General features: G+C 38.2%; 1 protein-coding gene across 1 annotated transcript in view; it reads right to left on the bottom strand.

The window, feature by feature from the left end:
• LOC149832585 (putative protein arginine N-methyltransferase 6) overlaps positions 1–27,673 on the bottom strand; it is a 40,656-nt gene that overhangs the window by 4,181 nt on the left and 8,802 nt on the right. The window contains exons 4-11 of the mRNA XM_090014592.1: positions 23,392–23,427; positions 21,240–21,305; positions 9,014–9,082; positions 8,829–8,906; positions 8,106–8,184; positions 6,472–6,566; positions 4,968–5,052; positions 2,328–2,539 (exon numbers count right to left, since the gene is read on the bottom strand). Of these exons, the coding sequence (XP_089870718.1) occupies positions 2,328–2,539; positions 4,968–5,052; positions 6,472–6,566; positions 8,106–8,184; positions 8,829–8,906; positions 9,014–9,082; positions 21,240–21,305; positions 23,392–23,427 (720 nt within the window). The remainder of the gene's footprint in view (positions 1–2,327; positions 2,540–4,967; positions 5,053–6,471; positions 6,567–8,105; positions 8,185–8,828; positions 8,907–9,013; positions 9,083–21,239; positions 21,306–23,391; positions 23,428–27,673) is intronic.

Here is a 27,673-nt window from a genome sequence, read left to right as displayed (position 1 = left end):
CCAACCAATTTAAAATATATCTTGAGGATCACGGGATTATTCACCAAAGGTCTTGTCCTAAAACCCCTCAACAGAATGGGTTGGCCGAAAGAAAACATAGGCACATCATTGAGACCACTAGGACCCTGCTTATTTCTCAAAACATTCCTAAGAACTTTTGGGCCGAAGCAGCTCTTGCTTCTGTTTATCTGATAAATTGCTTACCATCTAGGATATTAGGAAAAATATCTCCTTTTGAGATCTTATATAAGCTTGAACCTAATTATAATAGGTTACGTGTTTTTTGGTGTAAATGTTTTATACTTACGGATAAAAATGACAAGCTCTCTCCCAAAGTTATCCCCTGCGCCTTTCTTGGGTATTCCGAAACTCAAAAAGGGTTTCGTTGCTATGATCTTCGAGATGATAAATTATATGTTTCTAGAAATGTAATGTTTTTAGAAAATGAGAGTGGATTTGGAAAAAATGTTTCTCAACAAGAAAATTTTGATTATTCATTCCTTTTTTATTTATTGGCTAGTAATGATGATATATCTAGTGATGATGATGTATTATCAAATCACGATGAGGAAAATGATGGTGATGTTGAAGAACATAACCCTCTCAATGATCAAGAAAACAGGATTTCAAGTGATCCGATAACCTACTCCCGTAGAAACCAAGACACCTTTAGAAGTGTCATTGACTAATATAGTGAGCTTGTTCCTACTCTCGATCACCGAAGATCTGAGAGGAATAGGAGACCGCCAACTCGTTTTGTCTCCTTTGATTTTTTTTCACCCTAGTATAGGGCTTGTCTTAGTGTCATTCACTCTTATTTTGAGCCAAGAAAATTTGAAGAAACTAAAAAATGTATAGAATGGCAAGAAGCCATGCAAAATGAACTTAATGCGCTCAAAAGAGCTGAAACTTGGGATTTCCAAACTCTACCCATAGGAAAGAAAACTATAGGTTGTCGATGGGTTTTTAAGGTTAAAACTAAAAGCGACGGATCCCTAGAAAGGTATAAAGCTCGCTTAGTTGAAAAAGGGTATGGGCAAGAGTATGAAATTGATTATGAAGAAACTTTTGCTCCTGTAGCCCGAATGGTTACAGTTAGATGTCTTATTACTATTGCATCTATTAAAAATTGGAACATTTTTCAAATGGATGTGAAAAATGCTTTTTTAAATGGTGATCTTAACGAAGAAGTGTATATGGATGCCCCACCAGGCATGAAGATTCCTAAAGATAAAGTTTTTCGTCTTCGAAAGGCCCTCTATGGTTTGAAACAGGCTCTCAAAGCCTGGTATGACAGATTTACCAGTGTAATGTTGGAAAATGGTTTCTCCTCATGTTATACTAACACTGCTCTATTTACTAGAAAATCTAATGCAGGGATTGTCATATTATTACTCTATGTTGATGACATGTTAATTACAGGTGATGATGTTCAAGGAGTCAAGGGTATTAAGTCCGTCTTGACTTCAAAATTTGAGATGTCAGACTTGGGTTTTCTGACATATTTTCTTGGAATTGAGGTTGCCTATTCACAATGTGGTTATTTTTTATCTCAGTCTAAACTTGCTTGTGAGATTATTGACAGATCCGGGATTTCTGATGACAAAGTATGCGAAACTCCTGAAGTTGTGGGAGCAAAAATGAAGATTGGCGATGGTGTTCCCTTAACCGATCCTACCCCTTACAGGCAGTTGGTAGGTTCTTTAATGTATATTAGTATTACTCGACCTGATTTGTCACATGCTATACACATCGCCAGTCAATTTCAGCACGCTCCCACAACCGTTCATATGAGTAGATTTCAGCCTAGAGAAAATGGAAAATTTAAATCACAAGGAATTGATCAGGAATTTCTTGACTAGGCCCAAAGTTTTTAACATATTCGTGTTGGCCAATAAAAATTTTAACTTTTAATTTATACGACTGGGTGAAAAAAAAAATCCTACACAAGATAATATGGAAGAATAACCTCCGTCACAATGATGCAAGGTTTGGAAAAAGAATAAGAAAGGTGCCTGGAAGATTTCTGCTTATTGATCAGAATCTGTTTATTATCAACAGTAAGGTCAGCTATCCATGACCGATAGTTCACTTCTTTACAAGATGGTCATATGATATTGTTATCATTAATCAACATGAATAATACAAGTTAAATGACTACAGTATCTAGTTCACCACTCTAACCAATGTCACCACACTTAGTTGCCAAACTTTGAAACATGGTTTAGGTTACCGCCATATTATATGAAAAAAAAGGTTAGATAAGCAAATAATACATGCCAAAGTAACTATCTGCTTAGAGATAATGTAGTATGTCAAAGACTCACCTGCTGCCAATGTGTTGGAGCATCCTCAGGTGCAGTTGATAGTACAAGTGTTTCAACAGATTTTGCATGTCTTTTCCTCTGATTTGAACCAGTTCCATAGATGTCAGAAGGTGACATCTTGCTTCCCTGAGAAGCCTGCAAATGGTTGTTGATGAGGACTGTGGGACCAGCAAACTCCACATCAAACCAGAACGCAAATCCATGAAGTGGTGCTGCAAGCATGAAAGTGAATTCAGATAGCAAAGCACAGAAGATACTGATGGAACCAAGATGGAACATCACAAAGACAAATTAAGCACACATATACATTAGTGAATATATATGATGATCCAGAAAACAAATAAGTGCATGATGCTGGGATGTTAGGCAGGTTCAAACTTGATAGGCTCATCCAAGACTTTATGCCATTTAGTAAATCGGCCAAGTTCCTTTGAACTCCTAAATATCTATGCTTTAAACATTAGTATCCCCGTAAAGTGTTTGATGCAACAAACACATGGAAAGAGATGAAGTCATAAAGCCTGTCTTATGTCTTAACCACCCACTTTTTGAAACGAGAAAATTCCAGAGTTAATAGTACATCTTAAAATCTGGATGGACAGAACAGCATAGACTTAAAAGCATTCCAGGATATAAATCTGTCATGGGATACAAAATATCAGCTGATGAAACAGTAAAGAATTAGAAACACTTAATTACTAAGAAATTGTCCAATAGAGCAGTTGATTTCTTCAGAATTTTAAAATGTAAAAAGAACAAGAAATTGGTTACTGGATATCACTTGACTGAATCTTGGAAATTTGTAAGCTGTAAATGCAAAGGTGTGATACAACAACCATCCTAAAAAGAAATTGGGCAATAGGTTATTGTACAATCTAGCAGGAATATACAACACGATCCTAAAAGGAAGCTATGTCACACGGACTCTTCTAACAGGGCACCGCACCCGCGTTGCACCCTCACCCAGGCGGGTGCGACACTTGGACACAGCTTCCTTTGTGTTAGGTTAAGTCCACCACACTGAGGTCCATTTCTATCCAAAAGTAGATTCAGTTAACCCTGATCAAGTCCATTTTTATCTATATTATATATATAAATACATAAATGCACACATACACGTAGTGTTAACTTAAAATTGTTAAAATTTATATATATACCCTCCCCGCACCCCCGCACCCAAGTTTTTTCAAAGTGCCACATCCACACCCGCACCCGCACCTATGTGACATAGGAAGGAAGTCTGATTTAGAAATTTTACATGCTAACCTACAAAGAACCGATTACCAACGGAGTAAGCCATTAATCACTGTATATGCTTGGCGTGATCCTCTGAAGAGACTGCTCCATTTCACTTTTCAGGGAGTCATTATTGTGGATTTATGGACTGAGTTGGCAATGGTGGAAATCAGTGAGGTGTTTAATGGAGATACATAAGCATCCCAATCAATATATCTAAATCATAAATGCAATCGGTGAATTTCAAGCTATGTCACAGGGATTCGGCTAACCAGGTGTCGCACCCGCGTCGACGCAACGCGGGTGCGCATGCGGGCGTCGACGCGGGTGCGCGTGCGGGTGCAAGTGCAGGTGCGGCACCTGGTGCGGTCAACCCGACCCTAGGTGCGTGACCACACCCAGGGTCATTTATGTAAAAAAAAAAATGAAAAACACGTTGAAGGAGGCTCTCCTGAAGAAGAAGAAGAAGAAGACAACGAGGAAAGAGAGAGGCGAGAGGGAGCTCACCTGAAAGGGGGCCAGAGGGCGCATTGCTGGCAGAGGAAGGACCGGCGTCGGGTGGCCGGAAATCCAAGGCTCGCCGGACGTGGGGCTTGCCGGTGTCAGGTGGCCGGAAAACGAACGGGAGAGAGGGAGCCTGCGGCGGGGGAAGAAGGCAAGCGAGAAGCGAGAGTGGGCAGCGTGGGGGAGGGCTTCTCGAGAGAACCTACCCTGCGTGCTTTAAATAAGCACAGGTTTGGATCCGGGTCGGATTCGAATCCGACCCGTGTCTGACTTTTTTTTTTTGCCGCATCCCCGCACCCATGTGAAATAGATTTCAAGTTGGCAGTAGGATCTCAGAGGAGATATGATGCATGAGAGAGAGAGAGAGAGAGAGAGTGTTTTGACCTGACTTAGCTCCAGGGACAATAGAATTTGTCCCAGTTGGTTCTTAGCCTTATTTGGATTAAGACCGAGATTGAGGAACTTTTGTGATCATCCTACATAGGTTTGATTCAACATCAAGATCTATATCGTCCTTGTTTCTTAACTCTAATAGTATTATACTGAAATGGGAAATTTTTGTAATTATCTTACTTAGGTTTGATTCAGTATCCCACTATCTGGATGTATATTTTACATGTAGTAAATTAGTACGCCCAGCATGTAAGATTCTTTGATGACAATCCTGGAGTAATAGGGTAAACAGTTCATATAGGGCTGGACCTCACTACCATGATACAGAGATTATGTTCATTGGATCTAACATCTCATTCAAAGTTACACTGCCACAAAAAAGGCTGTTAACTGAATGTGACCTGATCAGATCAAATCCAATCAAGAAATACATAAGTATTTTGTAGTTCCACTCAATATGCATACAGTTAGTCAAGAAATAAGCATCTACAGAATCCAAGGATCTACCTTGCATCATAGAAGAAAACTTATATTTTGCTGTCACAGACTCGAGCTCCTGAATTGTGACTGTGTAGCAGTCAATATGCTTTACCTGGATAACACAATTACAAGCAAAGGTAATCATTCAGGTCATAAATAGAATAAAATCAACTCCTTACATAATAAAACTAAATCACTAACAACATTACAAGGAAAGTCTGTAACAAAAAAAGTACAAGACACTTGTCTTTTAAAAAGGAAAGCACAGAATCCATGCATTTTTAGAATTGAAGTATATTAATATGCCTCAGTTGGCATGTTCAAGTAGAAAATTAAGCCATAAATGGGTTGGAAACTGGCAGTTGTGTATCTGATTTAAAGAACCAACAATTATATCCAGATTCTGAGCTGACTCAATTCCATATATCATTTATATACCCAAAGGTCAAACCCAAGTAGACACCTGAACACGATAAAAAGGGCTACGGTCCTGTATTACAATATAGATTGGGTACAATTGTTTTATATCTTCATCCAACCACATTATGGCTTTAATCAATTTCCACGTCACACAAGCGGATTGTATCCCATAAACTGATAAGCCAAATATGAACACTTTCCCTTTGACAAGTATATACATGACCGAACTATCCAAACACTGCAATTCCACATACATAACAATGACCAAAGACCATTCATGCTAGATTGAAACAGTAGATAATCAAGTGCTACCAAATGAGCCTATCAAAAACACAGAATCTAGTGCCACAAAGTGATTCATAGGCTTATTTCAGGCAAAAGAATACACCTTAGTAATAATAAAAATCTAAACCTATGTCACATGAATACGGATGTGGGAGAGGGACACAATGCGGATATGCTTAGTACGATACGATAATTCCTGGTGGAAGGATCCTTACTTTACATTTCTCATCAAGCAACAACATTAATCAAGATTGAGTTTGCTAGGAACCTGACATGTTCAGCCTTTTAAGAAGTGGGATTTTGATGTTGCACAATACAACGGGCAGCCATTGTCCTTTCAAGGCTTTATGCATGGTAACAAGATAACATTTAAGCTGATACAGTTCTCTGGTCCATGCAAGAACTGACAAAAGTAAGGGATTTAATCCTATCTACAAAATAGATATCAGAAACAATCTCAGATAGTGCCATAGACCATATATAGAGGCTACCAGTAGCCTACGATTAAAAAAAATCATGAAAAAAATAGCTACAAAGCCAAGAGGAGACTGATACTCAAATATCATTATCCCATCTTAGTGAGAATACTATAAGTTGACAATAAATCATAATAAATAGCAAAGAGTCCAGCTAAGACAAGCTTTCAGTATCATTATCTAAGCATTCAACATGATCAATAATGGTCACAACGTATATATAGAGCTTGTAAACTGAACCTTAACGACATTGAAACTTATAGGGGTGAAGACATTATTTGGTCATCAACATATATGGGGAAGACACTGTGTTGCCTCCAGCACTAAAAAAACAAACTGATGGAACTTACCACAAATGGCCATGTCAAAACATTCTCTCCAGATATAATCTCCACAGATGGCTCCTCAAATGCACACTGTTTTGCCAGTGGCAACATTGCAGACACTATATCCACCAGTAAGAAAAGGCATCTCATGTTAAAAGATCGTCTAAAATTAAGAAACTAAGACAATGCTGATCACTTAATTATGAACCAGTAATAAAGAAAACCAACTGCATTGAACATAAGCATGCATAGATGTCATGGTGATCATAGAATACACCAACCAGTGTTTGCAAAGGTCATAAAAACAGGCAACTTGACAAAAAATAAGACGTTGACAAAAAACAAGGACATCAATGTTGATTCATAAGCATGCAATTTTGGATTTTGTTTATGATGAGTGAAGATCCAATTAACTGAAGGACTGGACCAAATCCAATAATTACAAGAATTTAGTATTGAAGCCACCACCTAGAAACTCAAAAACTTTGGATCAATGAACCTGTTTCTCTATTCCAATTCAATAAACATGAAACTAAAAGGCTCAAGAAGAAGAATAGATCATCATTTCAATGTAAGTGATCACTCAGTCAAGTACTGAACTTCATGCAGACCTTTCAAAGATTATTGTGTTGCTTTATATATAAAACTAAAAAATAATTCTAATTTCAGGGTTCCCTTGGTGATATTTCTTGTCTTCGGCCTTCAGAGACTGGATAAAGCTCCAAGAGTGAGTGCCCTTCTCGGTGCTTCAGTACTTGTGTGGTGCAAACCATAGAGGAATAGGAATTGCCTTTCCATACAGTTTCTCTTTTTCTTTGGCATTACATTTGAGCATTAGACAGTTGAGCTTGTGAGCTTGTGAGCTTGCGGAGAACTTGCTTTGGGTCAACCCAAGAAGGGAAAGCTTTTATCAAGGTTATATCTCACTCACGTTTTAAGTTACCTAGGCTAGACCCAGTGAACAGTACTCTTCTTAACAAACAAAACAACTAAAAACACCTTTTCAATCATAATGACAGACAATGACAAACATACCTCCAAGATTGGATACAATAACCAAAATAACCCCAAGACAGGAAGAATCACAACAATACCCTCTGATACCATGTAGAATGACTAAATTAGCTGCAAGGTCAGTGAAATAGCCAAAGCATCCCCAAGTCTCAAACCATGATATACATGATGGAAGAACCAATACAATGTCCTTATACAATCACAGTTCAGAGTGGCATGCAATGCATGATGAAGCAGATGTCCAATTTAATGGAGCATCCAAGCATATTAAACTTCAACTAGTTGAGGCCAGACTCATTTGAGTCACAAAATTCACCTTGCTAGGCATGCCATCCACAATATGAAATGGACCAGCAAAAAGTGTATAGGAAACGTTCAGCAAAAGCACACTTTTGTATGGTGTGATTCCCAAATCAAATTTATGCACATGCATTTCAACCGATCAAAGGAAAATAGTAACAGAAAATAAACAAACCATCCAACATGACAAATGCTATTTATCAAGTAACTTGAATTGGAAAGAACTCGTAAAACAGTTTAAATTGCTCCTAATGGCCCATCCTATTTTAATCTACATGATTCACTTCATGCAAGAAAGTAAAACTATCATTCAAAATTTATTAACATGAAGAATTATAACTCACTGTCAATTCCATACACATCACGCCAGAAATCTATGCTTTCACTATATCGTTCCGAATGTGTAATGGGTGCCAAGTATAACTGCAACATTCAACAATGTAAAATTATCATCATATACATTCAGCCATGTGAAAATTGTGAAAACAACAAGACCTGAATTTCTAATTTTAAGGTTATAAACTCAAGCTGCATAATAATAGCAAAGGAATTTTAAGGTCATAAACTCAAGCTGCATGTACCACAATTACATCATTGTCACCACTTAAATATGCAGGTATGGACATAAGGGAACAGCACCTATAAGGGTTGTTTAATAATAGCAAAGGATTAAAACATGAATATTGACAGTTTGATTTGCAGAGATGCCTTGATGGTTATAAATAATAAAGATCTACTTACAAGGTAATTTCAGGGCTCTCATTAATGCAATATAATAGTACAAAATTACAAATAGTTACTACATACACACACACACACACACACACACACACACAACAGTGGCAAAGCTCTCCTGCCTGCCGATTCACGCTTTGCAAACACAGAATTCTAGCAAATATTATGAAGGGCAATGGAGAACTTAATCGATAGCATATATTGTTTGTGACTGGAAGCTGCTTACTAATAAATGAACAGTACAATTACATATTGTGAGGCAGGTAAACACGGTCAATGTCCAAAGGAACATTATAAAATGGTACCAATTGAAGCATTTTATGTAACAATACCGTTGCATGAGAAGGAAGTATAAACCCCCCTGGCTTCAGCCACCGATCCCTTGCTGTAATTACACTTGACAGCATGCTCTGCAACCACAAATCAGTTTGAAATGTTACTTTGGAAATAATTGAAGTATAATAGAATTGAGAAAGGGCCAGAGTATGTAAAAATGACTGTCAAAGAACAAAGTCACCTCATACAGAAGCATGTAGCCCATCCACTCTGAAATTATGACATCGATTTCCTCATCAATCTCAATATCCTGAATTTACCAACTCTATCACAAAGTACACATTTGGAAATGCTAAATTATCTATAAATGGTCTTAAGGAACCCCAAAACTTTCTATCAATCAGCCATTAAATTTTTGAACCCATTCCAAGCATAGTAACCAATGGAAAGTCTAAGGAAACTAAATCCATAAACTGGTAGCTCATGTGAAAATTATAGTTCTGGCCTGGTTAGGTTGAGCTTAGTGGCACATTTGGTATTGTTGATTTTCTTGTATCATGTATTTTGACCATAGAACATTTCGGTCATTTTTCTAATCTTATGGTTGTATAACCCTAATAAAGGGGTTGATGGGCTTGTATTGTGTCATGTTATGCTGAATAACAGTGTACTATATCCAACTTCACTTCCACACCTTTGTCTCTCTTCTCATTCTTCTCTGAAATCTATTTGAAGATGGTATTAGAGCCATTTGGAGGTTGAGAACTTGTATTGGAGTGTGAAGGCTGTCACTCAGCATCTGGAAACTGTTGGGGCGCCACCCTAATGCTGACATCATCATCTTCGGAATACCCAAATTCCGTGTCTGGATCGTGAGCTCGGGTATATTGTTGTTAAATCATAGAGACAAGTTTCAGGTTATTTTGAGGTATATTTGAAGACTTACGAGCTTAGCTATCAAGCGCTATTTGGAGCCTAAGTGGAAGACTCCTAAAAGGACTAGTCGGCCTAGGTGGGGACAAAAATATAAAACATCAAGAAAAGCAGAAATATTACAATAAATAATTAAATTTAGTAACAGACATATGATTATAACTATGAATGAAGTGTGTAATTCAGTGTAACATACTGCAAAATTCATAAAAATGCATAACATTGAACATAAAACATTATATGTGTGTGTGAAAAATGCAGGCATACATGCAAAGAACACAAATAAATAAATAATAAAAATGGGAAAAAGGAAGAAAAAGGAAGAAAAAGAAAGAAAAAGAAGAGAGTGGAGGGGTGAGAGGAGGGAAAAGAAGAAAAAGAAAAAAATAAGGAAAACAAAAAAGGAAAAAAAGAAAAAAAGAACGAAAAGGGAAAAAGGAAGAAGAGAAGAAAAAAGAAAGTGTTTGGGGTGGGAGAAAGAAGAAAAAAGGAAAATAAGGAAGAATGAGACAAAATAAATGAAAACCATGCCCTGCAGCCTAGGCAAGGACAGCCTGATGCCGCCAAGTCAGGATCCTACTGCCTAGATCCATACGCCTAGGCAGTGGCTTTGTGCCTAGGTGTTGCTTTTGACAACTAAGGTTACAAGTTTTTTAAGCATTTTCAGCTTGTTTAATAAACAGCAGTGTTATTAAAAACGCGCCTCAAGGCGCAAAAAGCACGCCTCTCCTCAAGGCGAGGGGCTTTATGCCTTGAGGCGCACGTACAAAGCACAAAAGCTTTGAGGCATGCACCTCATGCGCCTTGAGGCGTGCCTCAAGCCAAGGCGTACACGCCTCAAATGTTTTAGTCAAATGAGGGTCAAAACCCTCATCTGACCAAAAATTAGGGTTCTTTTAATCAGTTTTAACCAAGTTGAGGCATTTACGCTTTGTTCTCCCACCTGCTCTCCCTCTCTTCACGCTCCTCCTTTGCCACCGTCGCCCACGTGCGTCGCCACCACTTCCACCGCTGCACTCGCTCTCCCTCTCCCAGAGGTCAGGTATGTTGTTTCCTCTCTCTCTCTCTCTCTCTCTCTCTCTCTCTCTCTCTCTCTCTCTCTCTCTCTCTCTCAGAAAAGGAGGTTTTCCGAATTGGAGCAATTCAATCAGGAGCAGAACACCAAATTCCTGTGAAATGTGACTGATTTAGGCTAATTTTGGCGGATTGTTGTGCTGTCAACTTGCAACCAGCTTGCTTGAGTTGCCCGTGTCAATCCATGCAACTATGTGGTCTACTAAGTCTTTGTTGCCATCAGGTGTTGGCAGGAACCAGGTGGTTTTGATTGTTTTTGAACGAACTGGATGATGTTAGTGAGCTGGTATCCATTCATAGTAGTGTCGAGTGATCTTGGTGGTCATGTTAGGATTGCATAGGCCAAGCTTGGCCTGCTCAGCCTTGTTCATTTGGGTCAAACCCAATTAGAGATCAGACTCAGGTGTTGGTGCTGACCCGAGCTTGAAGTCATGACAAACAGAGCCAACAAGTAGATCTCAAGTAGGATTCATATGAAAAGTATTGTATCTTTTAGCATTGTTAGTAATAGGAATCGACATGCTGGATCACCCCTTTTCAAACCACATACTCCATTCAAATGCTCTACAACATTGTGCAAGACATAAGAATCTTGCAAAAAAAAATATAATATATGATTAAGAATTGACTCGCGAAGTTGTGCTCCCTTTGCACATGCTCAGCTTGACAACCCTTCACGATCAGCTCGTGGCTTGGCTAATCGAGCCCCTTTTATGAGATCTTAAAATTAGCTGAATTGGACAAGCCACAGGCTGCTCGACTCATTCCCATCCCTATATTACAAGATAATAGTAGCTATAGAAAGTGGTGACATCAAACATGGTTATTTTAGAAAAATAAGCAGAGAGGCAGACCACTTGCTAATATTTTGGGATGCTCATGCCATTGTTTTTTCTACGTATCAGTGTCTTTTGTACACTTTTTACATTGGTATAAAAAATTTAATATAATCTATGTGATGTGGGCACTTCTACTAGGCTGTTGTTTTGGTGTGCCAGTCACCAATATTGACTATATTTTGAAGATATCATGATGTCAATGGTTTTTTCTGCAACAGCTGATAAAAATGTGAATGCATTAATGCTATTTTTACATGTTAATCGCATATTTTTTCAGTATTTATTTGAGATTTTTTATTTCTTGTTGGTTGTTGCTTTATCAAAAGAGAATTTTTTAGTTATTTATAATTTTAGATATTTTTTTAAGTTAAAAAAAAATTGAAGCTTACGCTTTACGCCTCGCCTCAGATTTTGGTGAAGCGCCTCGCTACGCCTCAACGCTTTTCACAACACTGATAAACAGTAAAACCTTATTTACTTTTCTGAGTTCTTGGTATATTTTGGTGTCTGGGATTGAGTTTGTTTGGGTTATTTTGGTAGAAGAAGCTATTAAAAGGGTGTTTTTTTGCAAGAAAAAAACTAGTTTTCAGGTTTCACACGATTTTTGTGTGTCAAGAAGGGGTGATAGCTGAGAATTTTTGGTGTTTTTCTGCATGTGGTTAGTGTAGCTGAGATTTTGGGAATTTTGTGCATACTTGATTAGATTAAGGTATATTATAACAGATTTGCACAAAATTAAGTGTCTTGTGGTGAGAATGGATAAAGGTCATCCTATTCAATTGATTGTTGTTGAACTAGACAAGACCAACTATGCATTTTTAACAAAGTTCATGAAGATGGTGGTTGAAGGAAAAGTAATTGAAGGCTTCTTGGATGGAACTAAACCTAGACCTGAAGTGGATAATGCCCGGTACCTCAATTGAAAGATTAATACTGCCCATGTTAAGTCTTGGCCATTTAGGTTGGCAGAACAAAGAACAGCCATTAACTTGGCCAAGTTTGAAGATGCTAGCTAAAGACGCATGGAGTTTTCTTGCTCAAGTATATCAACAAGCTAATTGGACACGATAGTACTAGTTAGTGCAAAAGCAAAAAAGGCAAAATTAAGAGAATAAAACAATTAAGGGATTCCATACAGATGCAATGCCTTTGGGATGTCATTGCACTCATGGAATCAGTGCCTAAGTGCACCAAGTGTAACGAATGCAAGACTTTTAAAGGGGAAGAAAGTCAGAAACAGGATGAGTCATCAGTGATTCAGTTTTCTATGGTTGTGAAGCCAGGGTTTGATAATGTCAGAAGCACCATTCTCCATAGAACTAAGTTCCCTACAACATTTAAAAAATTGCTGAGTCAACACAGCAACTTACTTGACTCGGTTTGACACGGTCTCTTACTGGGTTAACTCAATAAATGACCCAGAATTTCACAAAACTGGGTCAGGTCAGACTTATAAAGATGCATTTGATACATGAATACGTATGTACATATATACACAAATACATATATATGCATAATCTCTCTCTCTCTCTCTCTCTCTCTCTCTCTCTCTCTCTCTCTCTCTCTCTCTCATATATATAACATATAATATGCATATATGTATATTATGTAAAAGGATACACACACATATACATATATATAGGGTGCTCCCGGAGCACCTACTCCCTAATCACAACCATTAGAACTGTTAAGATCCAACGATTATGATGATGGATTAAATAGTGCATGTCTTTCAATTATTATTCAAAAACCAAGAATTTAATTAGAGGGCCATTTCTGAAGCAAGAAATAAATGCCTTTCCAGTATTATTGGTAGCCCTCTTTCCGTCTCATTCATATAGGGATGAATGATGTTTTGTCATGTATTTCTTTTCTTTTTTTGCTGGACGATTATGCATGCCTATATTATGGATGAACTGGACGGAATATGCTCTGTCATGCAAACCTTTTTTGTTTTTTTTTTTGCTGGACCATCTTTCATGCTTATATCATGGATGAACTGAATGGATGATGCTCTGTCATGCATGGTTTTTTTTGGCAGGACCACCATGCATGCTTATATCATGGATAATGGTCTGTCTTGCATGCCATGTGCATGTGTAACATTGCATCAAAGGCATGTGCACAAAGAGAAAGAGAGTTAAAATAGATGGCATGTATTTATAAGCAAGTCATGAGAGAGAGAGAGACCAAAAGTCAACAAATCATTTAATTTCCAGCTTTGGAAATGGTCCCCACTTTTTCATATAATTTTTTGTTTCTAATAACAATGCAGATGCATGCAGGATTTAACCCCTCATCATAACCGTTGGATCTTAACAAATCCTATGGTTGTGATCATGGTTGCCAGTTGAGGAAGCGGGAGCGGGAAGCGATACGGGAAGCGGGAGCGGGAAGCGAGGCACTTTCAAAATTTTAGGAAGCGGGGAAGCGTGGGACCACTTAGGACCGATTCGGGAAGTGTCTCGGAAGCGACCTAGGAAGCGTCTCGGAAGCGAGGGGGAAGCGAAAAAAATAAAAATAAAAAATAAAAAATACAAAAAAATTGAAAAAAACAGGGGAAGCGCGTCCCCCATTAAAGGGAAGCGTGCTTCCCAAAAAAGGGGGACGCTTCCCCCCACGCTTCGGAAGCGCGACGTTTCGCGCTTCCCCATTTAGCTAGGCGCTTCCGGTAACCCTGGTTGTGATTAAGGAGTAGATGCTACAGGAGCACCCTATCATTACTAATATACATACATACATATATATATGTGTGTGTGTGTGTGTACACGTGTGTGTGTGTGTGCAAGTTGACCCTTCCCCAACTATCTCACAATGCAGTTGATCACTTGTCGCTTAACGTCCTTCACATTGTGTATCCATATGCCCCTCTCGGAGAACTCTCTTGCAGACCAACCACGTCCTGTTGCTTATCTTCCTCATCTCCGTAGGGACTCTAAATGACTTGCAAAATGCAATTTCAACAATTAAGACAAGCACATATTTTATAATACACTGAAGAGTTGCTTGTACTCTATATGTACTCACTCTCAGTTATACCTTGCAAGATATCAAAGCAGTGTCTTCCGTCCCTTCCTCGTGCCATCCCACGTATGTAGAATACTTGTGGCTGACCCTTCTTGCGGCTCTTCTCCCACTCCTCCTCCCATTCTAACTCTTCTTCATGTGACATTGCCCACATTGTCATGCATGATAACCTATGCATTTCATCACATTTTCATAGCTCATGATGGCAAGGTGGTCATATATCCAAACCTGCAAGCTTAGTTGTTAAAAGCGCTAATCGGAAACAAGGCTGAAGACCCCTAAAAGGACTAGTCGGGGCCTAGACAGGACTAGTCGGCCTAGACGGGACCAAAAAAAATAAAACATCAAGACAAGCAAAAATATTACAATAAATAGTTAAATTTAATAATAAACATATGATTGCAACTATGGATGAAGAGTGCAATTCAGTGTAACATGTTGCAAAATTCATGAAATTGCATAATATTGAATATACACCAAAACTTGGGTCGCACCATCCAATTACTATATATATATAGAGAGAGAGATGGGGATTATCCTGCCCATGTTTCGTTAGGTCATTGTTACAGCCCTCCAAAATTCATAGTTTTTAGATGTTTTATGCTCAATCTGAATAGTTAGATATGTCTATGATTGTTGTTGAATAGAGAACATGTAATTGATTAAGCATATTTATGCTCAAATGTGTATTTTAGAGAAGTAAAAAAATCATTGGTTGATATCATACTAAAATTTCATGATAAAATGTTCATATTTTTTACATCAAATTAATTTGAAACAAAGTTTGTTTCTCAATAAATAAGCATTGATAAACACATCTAATGGTTCAAATTGAGCATAAAACACCTAAAACTTTGATATTTTCAGGGTCTTAAAGAAAGGGACAGTTATATATATATAACTGAAAAAATAGATTTTATACATGTGTGTGCTAGTAAAAAACACATGCATTCATGTAAACAACAAAAATAAAAAAGAAAGAAAAAGGAAGGAAAAAAAGAAGAGAGTGGAGGGGCAAGAGGAGGAAGAAGAAGAAAAAAAGATGGAAAAAAAGGAAGAAGAAGTGAAAGAGGAAGAAAAAGAGAAGGCGAAGGGGTGAAAGGAGGAGGAAGAAGAAAAAAAAGAATAAAATAAGAAGGTAAAAAAAAAACAAAAGAAGAAAATGAGAAAACACAAAAGAAAGCTTTTAGTGCAGGAGGAAGAAGAAAAAAAAAAGGAAGGACACAAAAAATTAAAAAAAATAGCAACCATGTCCCTACGGTCTAGATGGGGATAACCTAAGCGCCACTTGGGCAACCTATGCAAAAAAAACAAGGCTCTACTGCCTAGACCCATCAGCCTAAGCAGTGGCCCTATGCCTAACCTGCTTAGGCGCACCTAAGCACCACTTTTGACAACTAAGCCTGCAAAGTTAGCAACATAAGTTACCACCTACTCATACAAGCACCAATTCAGTTTAAGGACCACATAAACAAATTATTTTACATACCCGCAACAACACCAGCAATATAATCAATTTTTTTTCATTAGTCTTCAATTGCTAAGTTAGAATTATGGAGACAGACATTGGAAGCTAGAGGTTTTAAGTTGAGTAAGAGTAAGACTGAATATATGGAATGTCGGTTTAGTAAGCAACGAAGTAGTGATGGGAGTGTAGTGAAGCTTGGTGAGCAAGATATACCGGTGAATGATTATTTCAAATATTTGGGATCCATCATTCAAAAGTATGGAGAAATTGATGGAGATGTAAATCATAGGATAAAGGTTGGGTGGATGAAATGGAAAAGTGCTACTGGAGTGCTGTGCGATCGTAGAATGCCATTGCGGTTGAAGGGAAAGTTTTATAGGACGACTATTAGACCCGCTTTACTATATGGTACAGAATGTTGGGCTGCCAAGAGACATCATATTCAAAAAATGAGTGTAGCTGAGATGCGGATGCTTAGATGGATGTGTGGAAATACAATAAAAGATAAGATTCGGAACGAAGAGATACGTAAGAAAGTAGGTGTTGCACCCATTGAAAATAAGATGCGAGAGAATCGTTTACGGTGGTTTGGACATATTCGGCGAAGGCCTAATGATGCTCCAGTTAGAAGGTTAGAGAAATGGGAAAATATATTAGTTAAAAGAGGTCGGGGTAGGCCTAGGAAGACTTGGATGGAGATGATAGGAAAGGATATGAATGCTTTGAACCTCACCAAGGACATGGCGTTGGATAGAAATGATTGGAGGAAAAGGATTCATGTGGAAGACCCAAAATGAATTTCTTTTTTGGTTCATATCGCTGACCCCAATTGTTTTGGGATGAAGGCGTAGTTGTTGTTGTTGTTGTTGTAGTCTTCAATTGCGAGAGGCTTACATACACGTGTGCAAGTGCAGCAATCCCCAAGCAAAGCCACCGACATTGTCCAAATTAACCAAAAACCTAAGGTATGATGCATTAATTGTCTTCCCACCAATGTCGATGTCTAGGCTGTTTTTCGAGAAATAGATCAAGAATACCCTCAACTCCATATCTTCATTTACTGCTCCTTCAATTGCTGATTTATTATATCTTTATGAATCCTTTTTTTGTTTCCTCCAAAAGTCATATTTCTCCTTTAACCACAACAGCCTAATCCTATCACCCTCAAAGCATCTTTGTTTGATGCTCTCAACAACATTTTGGCAAGATATCAAGAATCACCAAACCTAGATTCATTGACGGGCTTCTCGTGACAATTTAATCCTGTGATGCATACCACATCCTCCAAAATAATGGTCAACTAAAGTGTTAGTGTGCAGATTCCACATATGTGCAATGGCATCTACAAGCGGATGGAAAATCTTCCACGACTTTACACTTAAGAACTTTCCGAAGTGCATGTCATCTAATCGCTGCTTTTGATTCTTGAAAACATTTAAGTACCACTCGTGGACTGGGAACCAGTAGAACAGATGTATCAATCCTTTTGGTTCCTATAACGATTAAGGTAGTGCATTTATCAGTCACATATAGTGCAAAATGAATCCACTCACAAATCATCAACAAAGCATACACAAAGTAAACAATGTATATGTCCACGAAAACACTTCTTTGGAGTATAGGACATCTCTTTCAACTTGCTTCTTTTCGTTGCACCTTTGTGCACTTTTGTTAACTCATGTTGAGAAGAAGCACCAACCACAGTTTCCTCACGTTAAGCAGTAGAAATCAATTCCTTTGTTTCCTGTTGTTGAGAATGTTAAATAATGTAACATAATTTAATATGTAATCTCATAGTTTTAGTTTACTTTTAAGTTTAGTTAGGATTAGGTTAGTTTATTTAACTAGGTTAGGTTTCTTTTTCTTTTTTAGTTTATTTTTGGACTTATTTGGCTTTATGCTTTTTTGACCAAAGCAGTGTTATTAAAAATGCGCCTCAAGGCGCAAAAAACGCGTCTTGCCTCAAGGCGAGGGGCTTTATGCCTTGAGGCGCACGTACAAAGTGCAAAAAACCTGAGGCGTGCGCCTCATGCTGAGGCGTACACGCCTTAAATTTCCGTAGTCAAATGAGGGTCAAAGCCCTCATTTGACCACAAAATAGGATTTTTTTAAGCATTGCTTAAAAAGCAATTTTAACCTAGTTGAGGCCCACGTTCCTCCTTCACGCACGCTCTCCCTCTCCTCTCCCACTCGCTCTCCCTCTCTTCACGCTCCTCCTTCACCACCGTCGCCACCACTTCCACCGTTGCGCCCGCTCGCTCTCCCTCTCCCGGAAGTCAAGTATGCTCTTTTCCACTGCTGGGATGAATTGATATCTAAATTATTTTGCTTGTGATTCTTGTGGTTAATGTATCTATGAAAGTTGAATTGAAAATGGTAGCTGACCATATTGTTAAGTATGTTTTAGTCATCTTTTCTACTTGCTGAGTTTAAACTCTATAGAGACACTTTATTTTCTTAAATTTCTCTAACTGCTAAGCTGGAGGATACCCTTGGATGAGATTCAACCCTGAGAACCTGGGTTAAAGATAGTGCGCGACTACTGGAAGCTATCACATGAAGCCCTAAAAATTATGTAGTTAGTTTGTGCACTTGTGAGAGCTCTCCTTTTATGCCTTTGTGAACACTTTGTGTTTCTAGTATTGTGTTTATACACAAAATCTCTTTTTATAGAGATTTTCACAGAGGACACTCACCAACATCTTCGGGGCAACAAACATGTCTTCTTGAGGAGCACCAACAACATCTCCAAGAGCAACAAATATGACTTCTTCAGGAACACTAACCACTTCTCCAGGAAACCCAAGCAATTCTTTTTCGGCCACTTCCCTCCTCTGATGTGGCTCTCCACATTCTTCAATTCAGTTGAAGCACATGTTTCTCCACTTGCTGCCACCTTGAGACAAGCCTCAAGATTCACATTAGTTGTGGCATCACCGTTGACATGCGCCTTTGTAGTTTTTCCTATGCTACTATCCCTCCCTTCCTTTGAAGCTTCCAGTATAAGAGTCAATTTTCTTGTGGTTGATCTCAAAACTCTTGGACTTACATTACTGTAGCTACATTCTTTTTGCAACACATCAAATACCCATGCATTTGGATATGGTAGAGTTGGCCTTTCAATCCACTCACTGATCTCCTTACGTACTACTTCATATGATGGATCAACCAATCATGATGGGTTGAACGCCAAAATAGGAAACACAACTTGCAAGCGAAAAATGAGTTTGCAATGTTCATTCATTGTGAATGTTCACTGTGAAAACAAGAAAAATAAAATAATTAGTTTGCTTCCATATGCTTTTGATGAAGCAACCAAAGTATTTGTTGAACTCTTATTTTCACTCGCCATTTGCGCCTTTTCCTCACGACCGATGATGAACCAACAAGGGTTTTCCTTTCGTCTAAAAAAAAGTGGTTAGGGTACCTGGGTCAAGGGGAGTGATTCAAGATAAGGCAAATTGGGACACGATGATTTGCATTCTATGCAAAAAATGTGGATGACATGCTTACCAGCAAAAAACTAGTCGACAATATGCTGCCAGAGTGATTTGTTGTCGGAGTGTTGAAAGAGGGACGAATGCCACACAGACAATCGAAATAGGAATATAGTTTAATCGCCGAAACATCACCGTCAGTGATCGGATTGGGGCAATACCACGCAGCAAAACCCTAAGCAATTACAAATGTTCGACAGAACAATGTATTCGAACAAGGGGTAAGGTGGTTAGTGGAAGGGGCTCGCTAATTTTCCTAAACTATACGCGAATCTTCTAACATTTGCAGCAAAACCCTAAGCCCAAATGAGAGTTGTTAGCAGAAGAGACTAGCTAGTTTTTCTGAACTATGTGTGAATTTGCTAACATTCAAAGCAAAACCCTAACAAATTGTGAATGTTTATTATGACTCCGTAGGTAGACCTAGTAAAACTGCGAATCTGTTTTGCAAGTCCTAGCAGAAGAGGGTTGCAGGTTGTTACAAATTATCTAAGAGTCCTCCAGACCTTTGCAAGAAGAATGTAAGGAATCACGAATGCTCGAATGAGAGATGTCTTTCGAACCTCTGAGGGGAGATGCGCATGCAGTTTTTGCAGACCACAAGACATCCGCAGGTACACCTCATAAAATTGTGAATCCTCTGTGCAGGTTTGGGTCTATCAGAGATTCGCTACTAATTGGTGCAAATGTCAGAGATCCGCCTAAAATACCTGCAAAGGGTAAAATGGTCCAAAAAGGTCAGGAATCAATGTTTTTGGAGAGGCAAAGAATTTTGGCAAATTAGTAGGTAATTTGCGAGAACGGCAAAAAATTCGAAGACAGTACGGTCATTTTCTGTTTTTTATTTTCTTGTATCATATTGCATTTTAACCATAGGATATTTTAGTCACTTTTCTATTCCCTAAGGAAGTGCTCAATGGGTTTGTATTATGTCATATTATGCTGAATAATAGTGTAACCCATTTGGGCTCCACACCTTTGTCACTCTTCCTCTCCTCCTTTGGAATCGATTTAAAGAGCTCAGAGAGAAGTTACAATTAGAACTTAATGGAGTGCTTTTACAATGAAACCCCATAAAGCAATCTAAAAGGCATAAGCAAAGGTGCCTTAAGCTAGAGATCCCAACATAGCCACAAATAATAAAACCAAAGGAACTGACAATGCTAACCTTGTACAGAGCAGCAGCTATCATAGTCACAGAAATCAAATTATTAGCTATATATTCATGCAATGCAAGTCAGATTTCAGTAAGAGATACACAGAAATTGAGTGGCTAAAATTGACACAGGAACAGTTATGGTCAAATACAGTACAGTTGCATCTAAGTGGCACCTCATGCATGAACTAGCAAGCGGTCAAAACCCCACTAGAACAGATAAGGATAAAAAATGACAAGTGATGATCTAGAAGACTAGACCTCTCTCTCTCTCTCTCTCTCTCTCTCTCTCTCTCTCTCTCTCTCTCTCTCTCTCTCTCTCTCTCTCTCACACACACACACACACACATATATATAATGTCACAGATATGGGTGATATTTTGAAAATATCATGTTAATATTGTGATATAATTGGAAAAACAATTCAAAAGATAGGAAATCACTCCATGTGTTTTTTCAGTTTAAAAGTTTACCTCAACTCTCCCATGCAAAACTTCAATCTTCTCAGACAAATTATTAGCTTTGACAACTTCACTTGCCTGATAATATGGAACAGGTAAGTTATTCGGATATTGAATAGAAAATTGCTTCCAATGAAAAGAAACATCAAGATCACAACAAAGTGCGCCTCTATCCATTGTTGAGTAAATTCAATCCAAGTATATAAGACTTCATTTAAAGGGAAGCATTCTGCCATGAAACTGAGAGATAGAACTAGAAAGAGCATACAATGCAACCAATAACAGTATTGAGGATGCAAAAAATCAGTTGTATTCTTGAAGAAATTCTATCAATGAGAATAGCAAAAGCTTAGGTCACACTTCAATACAGAACTATATGACATCAATGACTGATGCCTATCCTCAAACTGAGTAGTGCTCTTTCATCATTGTGCCAAAACAGGAAACAGAAAATTCCTGGCTGTGACTGAAGAAATAAATTCACAGAAATTCTTTAGGAAATTAGTACAAAGGAAATGCAAGCTGGGAAAGAGGAAGTATTTGATGTGGTTGCGGTAAAATGTTCCAAGCTTACGTCATGCTGGCAAGGTGAATGAGGCTAATAACACGATCTTTTGGTGAAAATAACAATTGTATATGCAAAATATGCAGAAGACATTATAGAGAAACAGAAGGGTATGAAGTGCACTAGTGATGGTGCAAACAGATTGTTGTTCTACATTGATGAGAAACAAACATGGACAATAAAAAATGCAGACATGGGTTGTACTAATTCATCTACGGGGAAATCGTTATGCTTTCACCAAGAAACTAAATTGAAAATATTTGACCATGTAACTAGAAACACAGGTATGGTTTCATCTCTTATCCTTTAAGCAAGATGGGCCTTCTCTCCAGGTCATTCATTTCGAGGTCTTAAAGTCACATTTTACTTCAAAGTCAAGTTTTGTTTTTTCCCTCTAACTTTCGTTTTAAACAAAGCTCATGTTGAAATGACAGAAGCTTTATCTCATTAATCACCAATATTTACACACACACAGAAGATCATATGCAATGGACAAGGGGTGTGTGTGTGTGACCTATGTCACATAGGTGTGGGCGAGGATGCGGGTGCAGATACATGTGCGGATGCGGCGATGCGGCACTTTAAAAAAACTTGGGTGCAGGGGTGAGGGGAGGGTATATATATATAATTTTTAACAGTTTTAAGTTAACACTGTGTGTATGTGTGCACATTTATGTATTTATATATTATATATAATATAGATAAAACGGGACTTGGTTAGGGTTAACTAAATATACTTTTCGACAGAAATGGACCTCAGTGTGGTTGACTTCACCTGACACAAAAGAAGCCGTGTCCAAATGTCGCACCCGCATGGGTGCGGGTGTGGTACCCTGTTAGAAGAGTCCATGTTACATAGTGTGAGAGAGAGAGAGAAGTTTGTTGTAGATTAGTCAGACTTTGGCTGAACCCATGAGGATCCAGGCCTAAACTACTTCAAGAATGCTTGAAAAGGGGGAAAAAATGCTACAACCCCATATAGATCCAAGTCTGAAGCCACTGTATGATGCTTTGACTAGGTCCAGGCCTCAATGCATCTGAATCTGACTATGTAGATCCAATTTCTTTATTTTTATGTGAATCATGAGTAAATTAAATCTCATTATTAAAATATATTGGTTTTTTATTTACATTATTTATCCAATTAGTCAGAAAAAAATAAACCAAGGTAGAAATTGGAACTTATGGTAGGCATTAAGAACATTTTAATTGGACAAGTTGGTGAGGCATTCAAAATATGTAAATCATAAATATCAAAGCTTCACAAAGATAGTAACAAACAAATCCCAATTAACTGATACCCTATCAAAAGTCTGACTGTCAAATTTGGCTCAGCTGTGTTCTAGGTTTAGATGTATTTTTTAAAAGGTTGGATTCAATTCTGAATCAACCATGATACAGCTCGAGTCCTAATCTTCTAACCCACAAAGATGAGAGAGAGAGAGAGAGAGATTTCTATTAAATGTTGTTGAACTATCATTACAAAAGCAAAAATATAAACATGATCAAAGACATGGCACAAATAATGAGATTAGTTAAAAGAAAATGCAGCATTATTTGAAAACAAATATCAACAAATTAATGCAAGCAGGGTATTACCTGTATTGCAATCTCACTAGCATCTACTGCATAAACCTGCAGCCCAACAATGTAAAGTGAGATTTATTCTAAGTTTGAGAAAATCCAGCATTATCAGAAGAAATGCAGCAAGGCAGAAGAATGTACATCAAAGGGACACAATGCTTGACCTTCATGTTACGTCATCACATCCAGATAAGGATACCAGGACACAACACCTTATGACTTGTAACCAGTGATGTCCAACATTGTGATTGTAGTTTAGACCAAGTCCATCCCATTTTACTTGGATCTTGCACTTTAATCAATCTACTTTACTCATGCATTTCTAGGTATAAGTCAAGCTCACTATGCTCAAAAAACTGCCCAAGGTATGATTTTTTCTTCATAATTCAATATTAGGAACTAACAGTTTGGTTAAAAGTTGCTTAGTGCTTTTAGGTAAAATCATTATTTTCCCACAGCCAAACGCTGTTGCAGCAAATCTTTTGGAAATTGGAACTGTTTGGATGACAGCTCCCAAAATGGCACCTTCAAGAAGCAACTTATTTTATATATATATATATATATATATATATATATATATATATATATATATAGAAAGAAAGAAAGAGAGAGAGAATCGGTGTCTCGTGTATTTAATTGATACTTCTCTTCATTATAATTGTTATAAAGATATCTATTATAATTATAAAGTATGTATATCCATGAGAAAAGGGTAGGTGCCTAACGCTTTTTGTGCCTACCAAACTTGGATAGAGGTTTTCAGGTTGTTTTTCAAAAATCTGACCCAACAGATGTGTTCTGCGTGATCGATTTACTAAGAAATCACACTTGGATCTGTTAAAATATAGTATGGATCTGGATCCAGATCCATACGCACGTTAAATGAAACACATGCACAATACTGTTTCATTAATGGCATTCTTGTAATACTTCTGTAATTACAAGACTCATTGTATATTTGTTTCTTTATAAAGCTTAGGGCTTGGAGGTCGAGCGACGTGCGCCGCCCCAACCATTGTCCATCTCTCTCTCTCTCTCTCTCTCTCTCTCTCTCTCTCTCTCTCTCTCTCTCTCTCTCTCTCTCTCTTCTTGTTTCCAGTGCAAGTTGAACCACACACACATACGAAATCTCATATGGTATCAGAGCAGTGGTTGCGGAATCCTATCAGAGGCGTGTTCAGCGAGATCTGAAGAAACAGGTTTTGATTCATCTTTCCCCTCTTTTATTCTCCTCTCCGACCCTTCTCTGCAACTCGTTCTTTTTCTGCTAGTTCTTTTATCATCATCGTTCCTTTTCTGATTGAGGCAATCCCATCTCCGTCTCGATCCCAGAACTAAACAGATTCGTAAACTTCTGCTACTCTTTTTTTTCTTGATTCTCGTTCATCATCTGTCTATCTTCTTCATCTTTCAAATTGTTTCATCATTAACGTATGTCACTCTTTCCTCGACATCAACGACTGCAGCCACATTGCAGCCATCATTTCTAAGTGTTCTCTTCTCTGATTGTTGTCTGTTTGATTCATCTTTGATTGCAGTCTCCTCTTTGATTGCAAACAAAGAGATTGCAAACAATCTCTTTGATTCCAGAAATTTTTCCTTTCCTTTATTGTTGTTTTAGTGTTCTTTGTGCAACGCCTATAGGCAGATTATAACAGTTTACAATCTTGATTATGAATCTGCAAAAAAAAAGGGGGGGGGGGGAGGGGTTTCCTTTCAAGATATTGGTAGCACAGGTACATGCCTTGTTAAATTTCTACGTACATGCCTTGTTGAATTTCTACTGATTGATTAAGTGATCTCAAATCTGTTTGTTTCTTTTCATTCGTTTTGTTTGCTTGTTCATTGTTCCATTGATATGGATTACTCCTCGTCATCCGGTCCCTCTGCAAATTTTTTGAGTCAGCTCGTTACAAAAAAACTTACTCATTCTAAATTTTTTGACCTAGAAGAGGCAAATTCTTCCTTTTATACGAAGTCAGGATCTCGATGAACATCTGGATAGTTTAGTTCCAATACCACCACGGCTTATTTTGCAGGAAACCAAGGATGAGAAGGGTGACACAATTACCATTTCTATTAAGAATCCAGAGTATACAGCTTGGAGGAAGCGGGATCAGTCTTTGGTTGCTTATATTACGTCAACACTCTCTCAAGAAGTGTTGGTTACTCTTTCAGATGATTGCACTGCGGCGGATCTGTGGAGCAAGTTGTCTCAGACAGACTCTCAGATATCAGAAGCCCGAGTTATGTACTTAAAAAATGAATTTCAAAGTTTGAAGAAAGGCTCCATGACAGTCATGGAATACATAGGTCGCTTGAAGAGTATTAATGACCAATTGGCGGTTATTGGAAGTGTTATTGCAGATAAAGATAAAGTTCAACAACTTCTCAATGGATTGGGTCCTGATTTTGACATGTTTACCACAGCTTTATCATGCCTTCCTCACTTGCCCACCTTTGACGACCTTCAAGCGAAACTTCTCCAGCATGAGATGATTATGAAACAAAGGGCAGAAAGAAATGAATCAGCTCGTTCGCATTCAGTTTTGGCCATGGACACTTCTGTAGGTTCTGGACGAGGAAATGGAGGGCATCAAGGAGGCAGAGGCCGCGGACGTTTTGGGCAGGGAGGACGTGGTATCTTGCCTACACCTAATATTTCAGGGGCTTTTAATACAGGGAATCCGAGGAGAGTGCCCACTTGTTTCTTATGTAATAAAAGAGGACATATGAAAGTTGATTGTTGGTTTAATCTACAGAATAGAGGAAAAATAAACAAAATTGTGAATAAATCAGCTACTACTGTGGACACGAAAGCGCCATCCACAGATGTGCAACAACTTTTGTTATCAGCATTGTCACAGATGACGATCAAGCAAAATGAGCAAGGCAAGTGGTATGTTGATTCCGGTGCTGCCACACATGTTACGGGTAATGCGGGTAAGTTATCTCACTTATTGTCTTATTTTGAAAAAGGTAGTATAGTTACGGGAGATGGAACTTATCACTCTATTAGTCATACTGGCAGTGCACATATTCCTATGTCAAAGTCCTCACTTCACTTGTCCAATGTCCTTCTTGCTCCTAATATTAAAAAGAACATTGTTTCTGTAGCTAAACTTGTTGACGATATGAATTCTTTCGTCGAATTTACTCCCTCTTCTGTTTATGTTAAGGATCTACGAACGAAGGAGACGTTCGCTAAGGGGGAGCGACAAGGAAACATGTACGTCTTCAAGGAGATTCCTTCAGTGTCTTCGTCTTCAGTCACAGTCCTCCAGTTGAAGTCGTTCAAGCATTCTTCAGTGTCTTCGCCTTCAGAGTCTTTGTTTTTCCCTTTATTGGAAGTTTTTAATTCATCTCACTGTAATAAGACAGATATTTGGCATAGTCGTTTGGGACATTGTAGTCGGGGTTTCGTTGAAAACCTTGTATCTGATGGTCTTCTGTCAGAGTCTAGTTTATGTTCATTTTTTGATAATAATAATAAATGTTCTTCATGCGAACTCTACAAAAGCCATGTTCTTCTGTTTCATATTATTAATAAAAGGGCTTCAAAGCCATTTGAGATTATTTGTTTCGATGTTTGGGGACCCGCACCTATTCCTTCTCTTTCTGGCAGTCGTTATTATGTTATCTTTATTGATTCTTATTCCCGTTATACTTGGATATATTTCTTGAAACATAAGCATGAAGTTTTCCAAATATTTTGGGAATTCCATTCGATGGTCAAAACAAAGTTGGCTTGTGATATTGTGCATTTACAATGTGACGGTGGAGGAGAGTATTCATCGAACGAGTTTATTGCCTTTCTTCAGGATAAAGGAATAAGTCGACAAGTTTCTTGCCCTCATACGCCTCAACAAAATGGGGTTGCGGAGAGGAAACACAGGCACATTGTCGAGAGTGCGATGAGCATGTTACATGATAGCAATGTGCCCGTTAGTCTCTGGACAGAAGTTTTTCACACATCTGTTTATGTCATAAATCGTCTTCCTATGGCACTTCTGGATCGAAAATCGCCCTATTATATTTTATTTGGGCAACATCCCTCTTATGATGAGTTGTGTGTTTTTGATTGTGTATGTTATGTACATATTGATTCATCTCTGCGAAATAAATTTCAGGACAAGGCCGTCAAGTGCAGATTTGTTGGGTATGCGAATGAATACAAAGGCTATCGATGCTATGACCATACTACAAAACGTATTAGGACCTCCAGAAATGTTGTTTTTTATGAACGAAATTTTCAGGTCAATGACTCTGCAGAGTTGTCATCTCGAGAAGTAGAGGT

The sequence above is a fragment of the Nuphar pumila genome, chromosome 7 (assembly GCF_984573655.1).
Source record: "Nuphar pumila chromosome 7, dmNupPumi1.hap1.1, whole genome shotgun sequence".
In the NCBI taxonomy this organism is placed as follows: Eukaryota; Viridiplantae; Streptophyta; class Magnoliopsida; order Nymphaeales; family Nymphaeaceae; genus Nuphar; species Nuphar pumila.
This window is presented reverse-complemented; position numbering and strand designations above follow the sequence as displayed.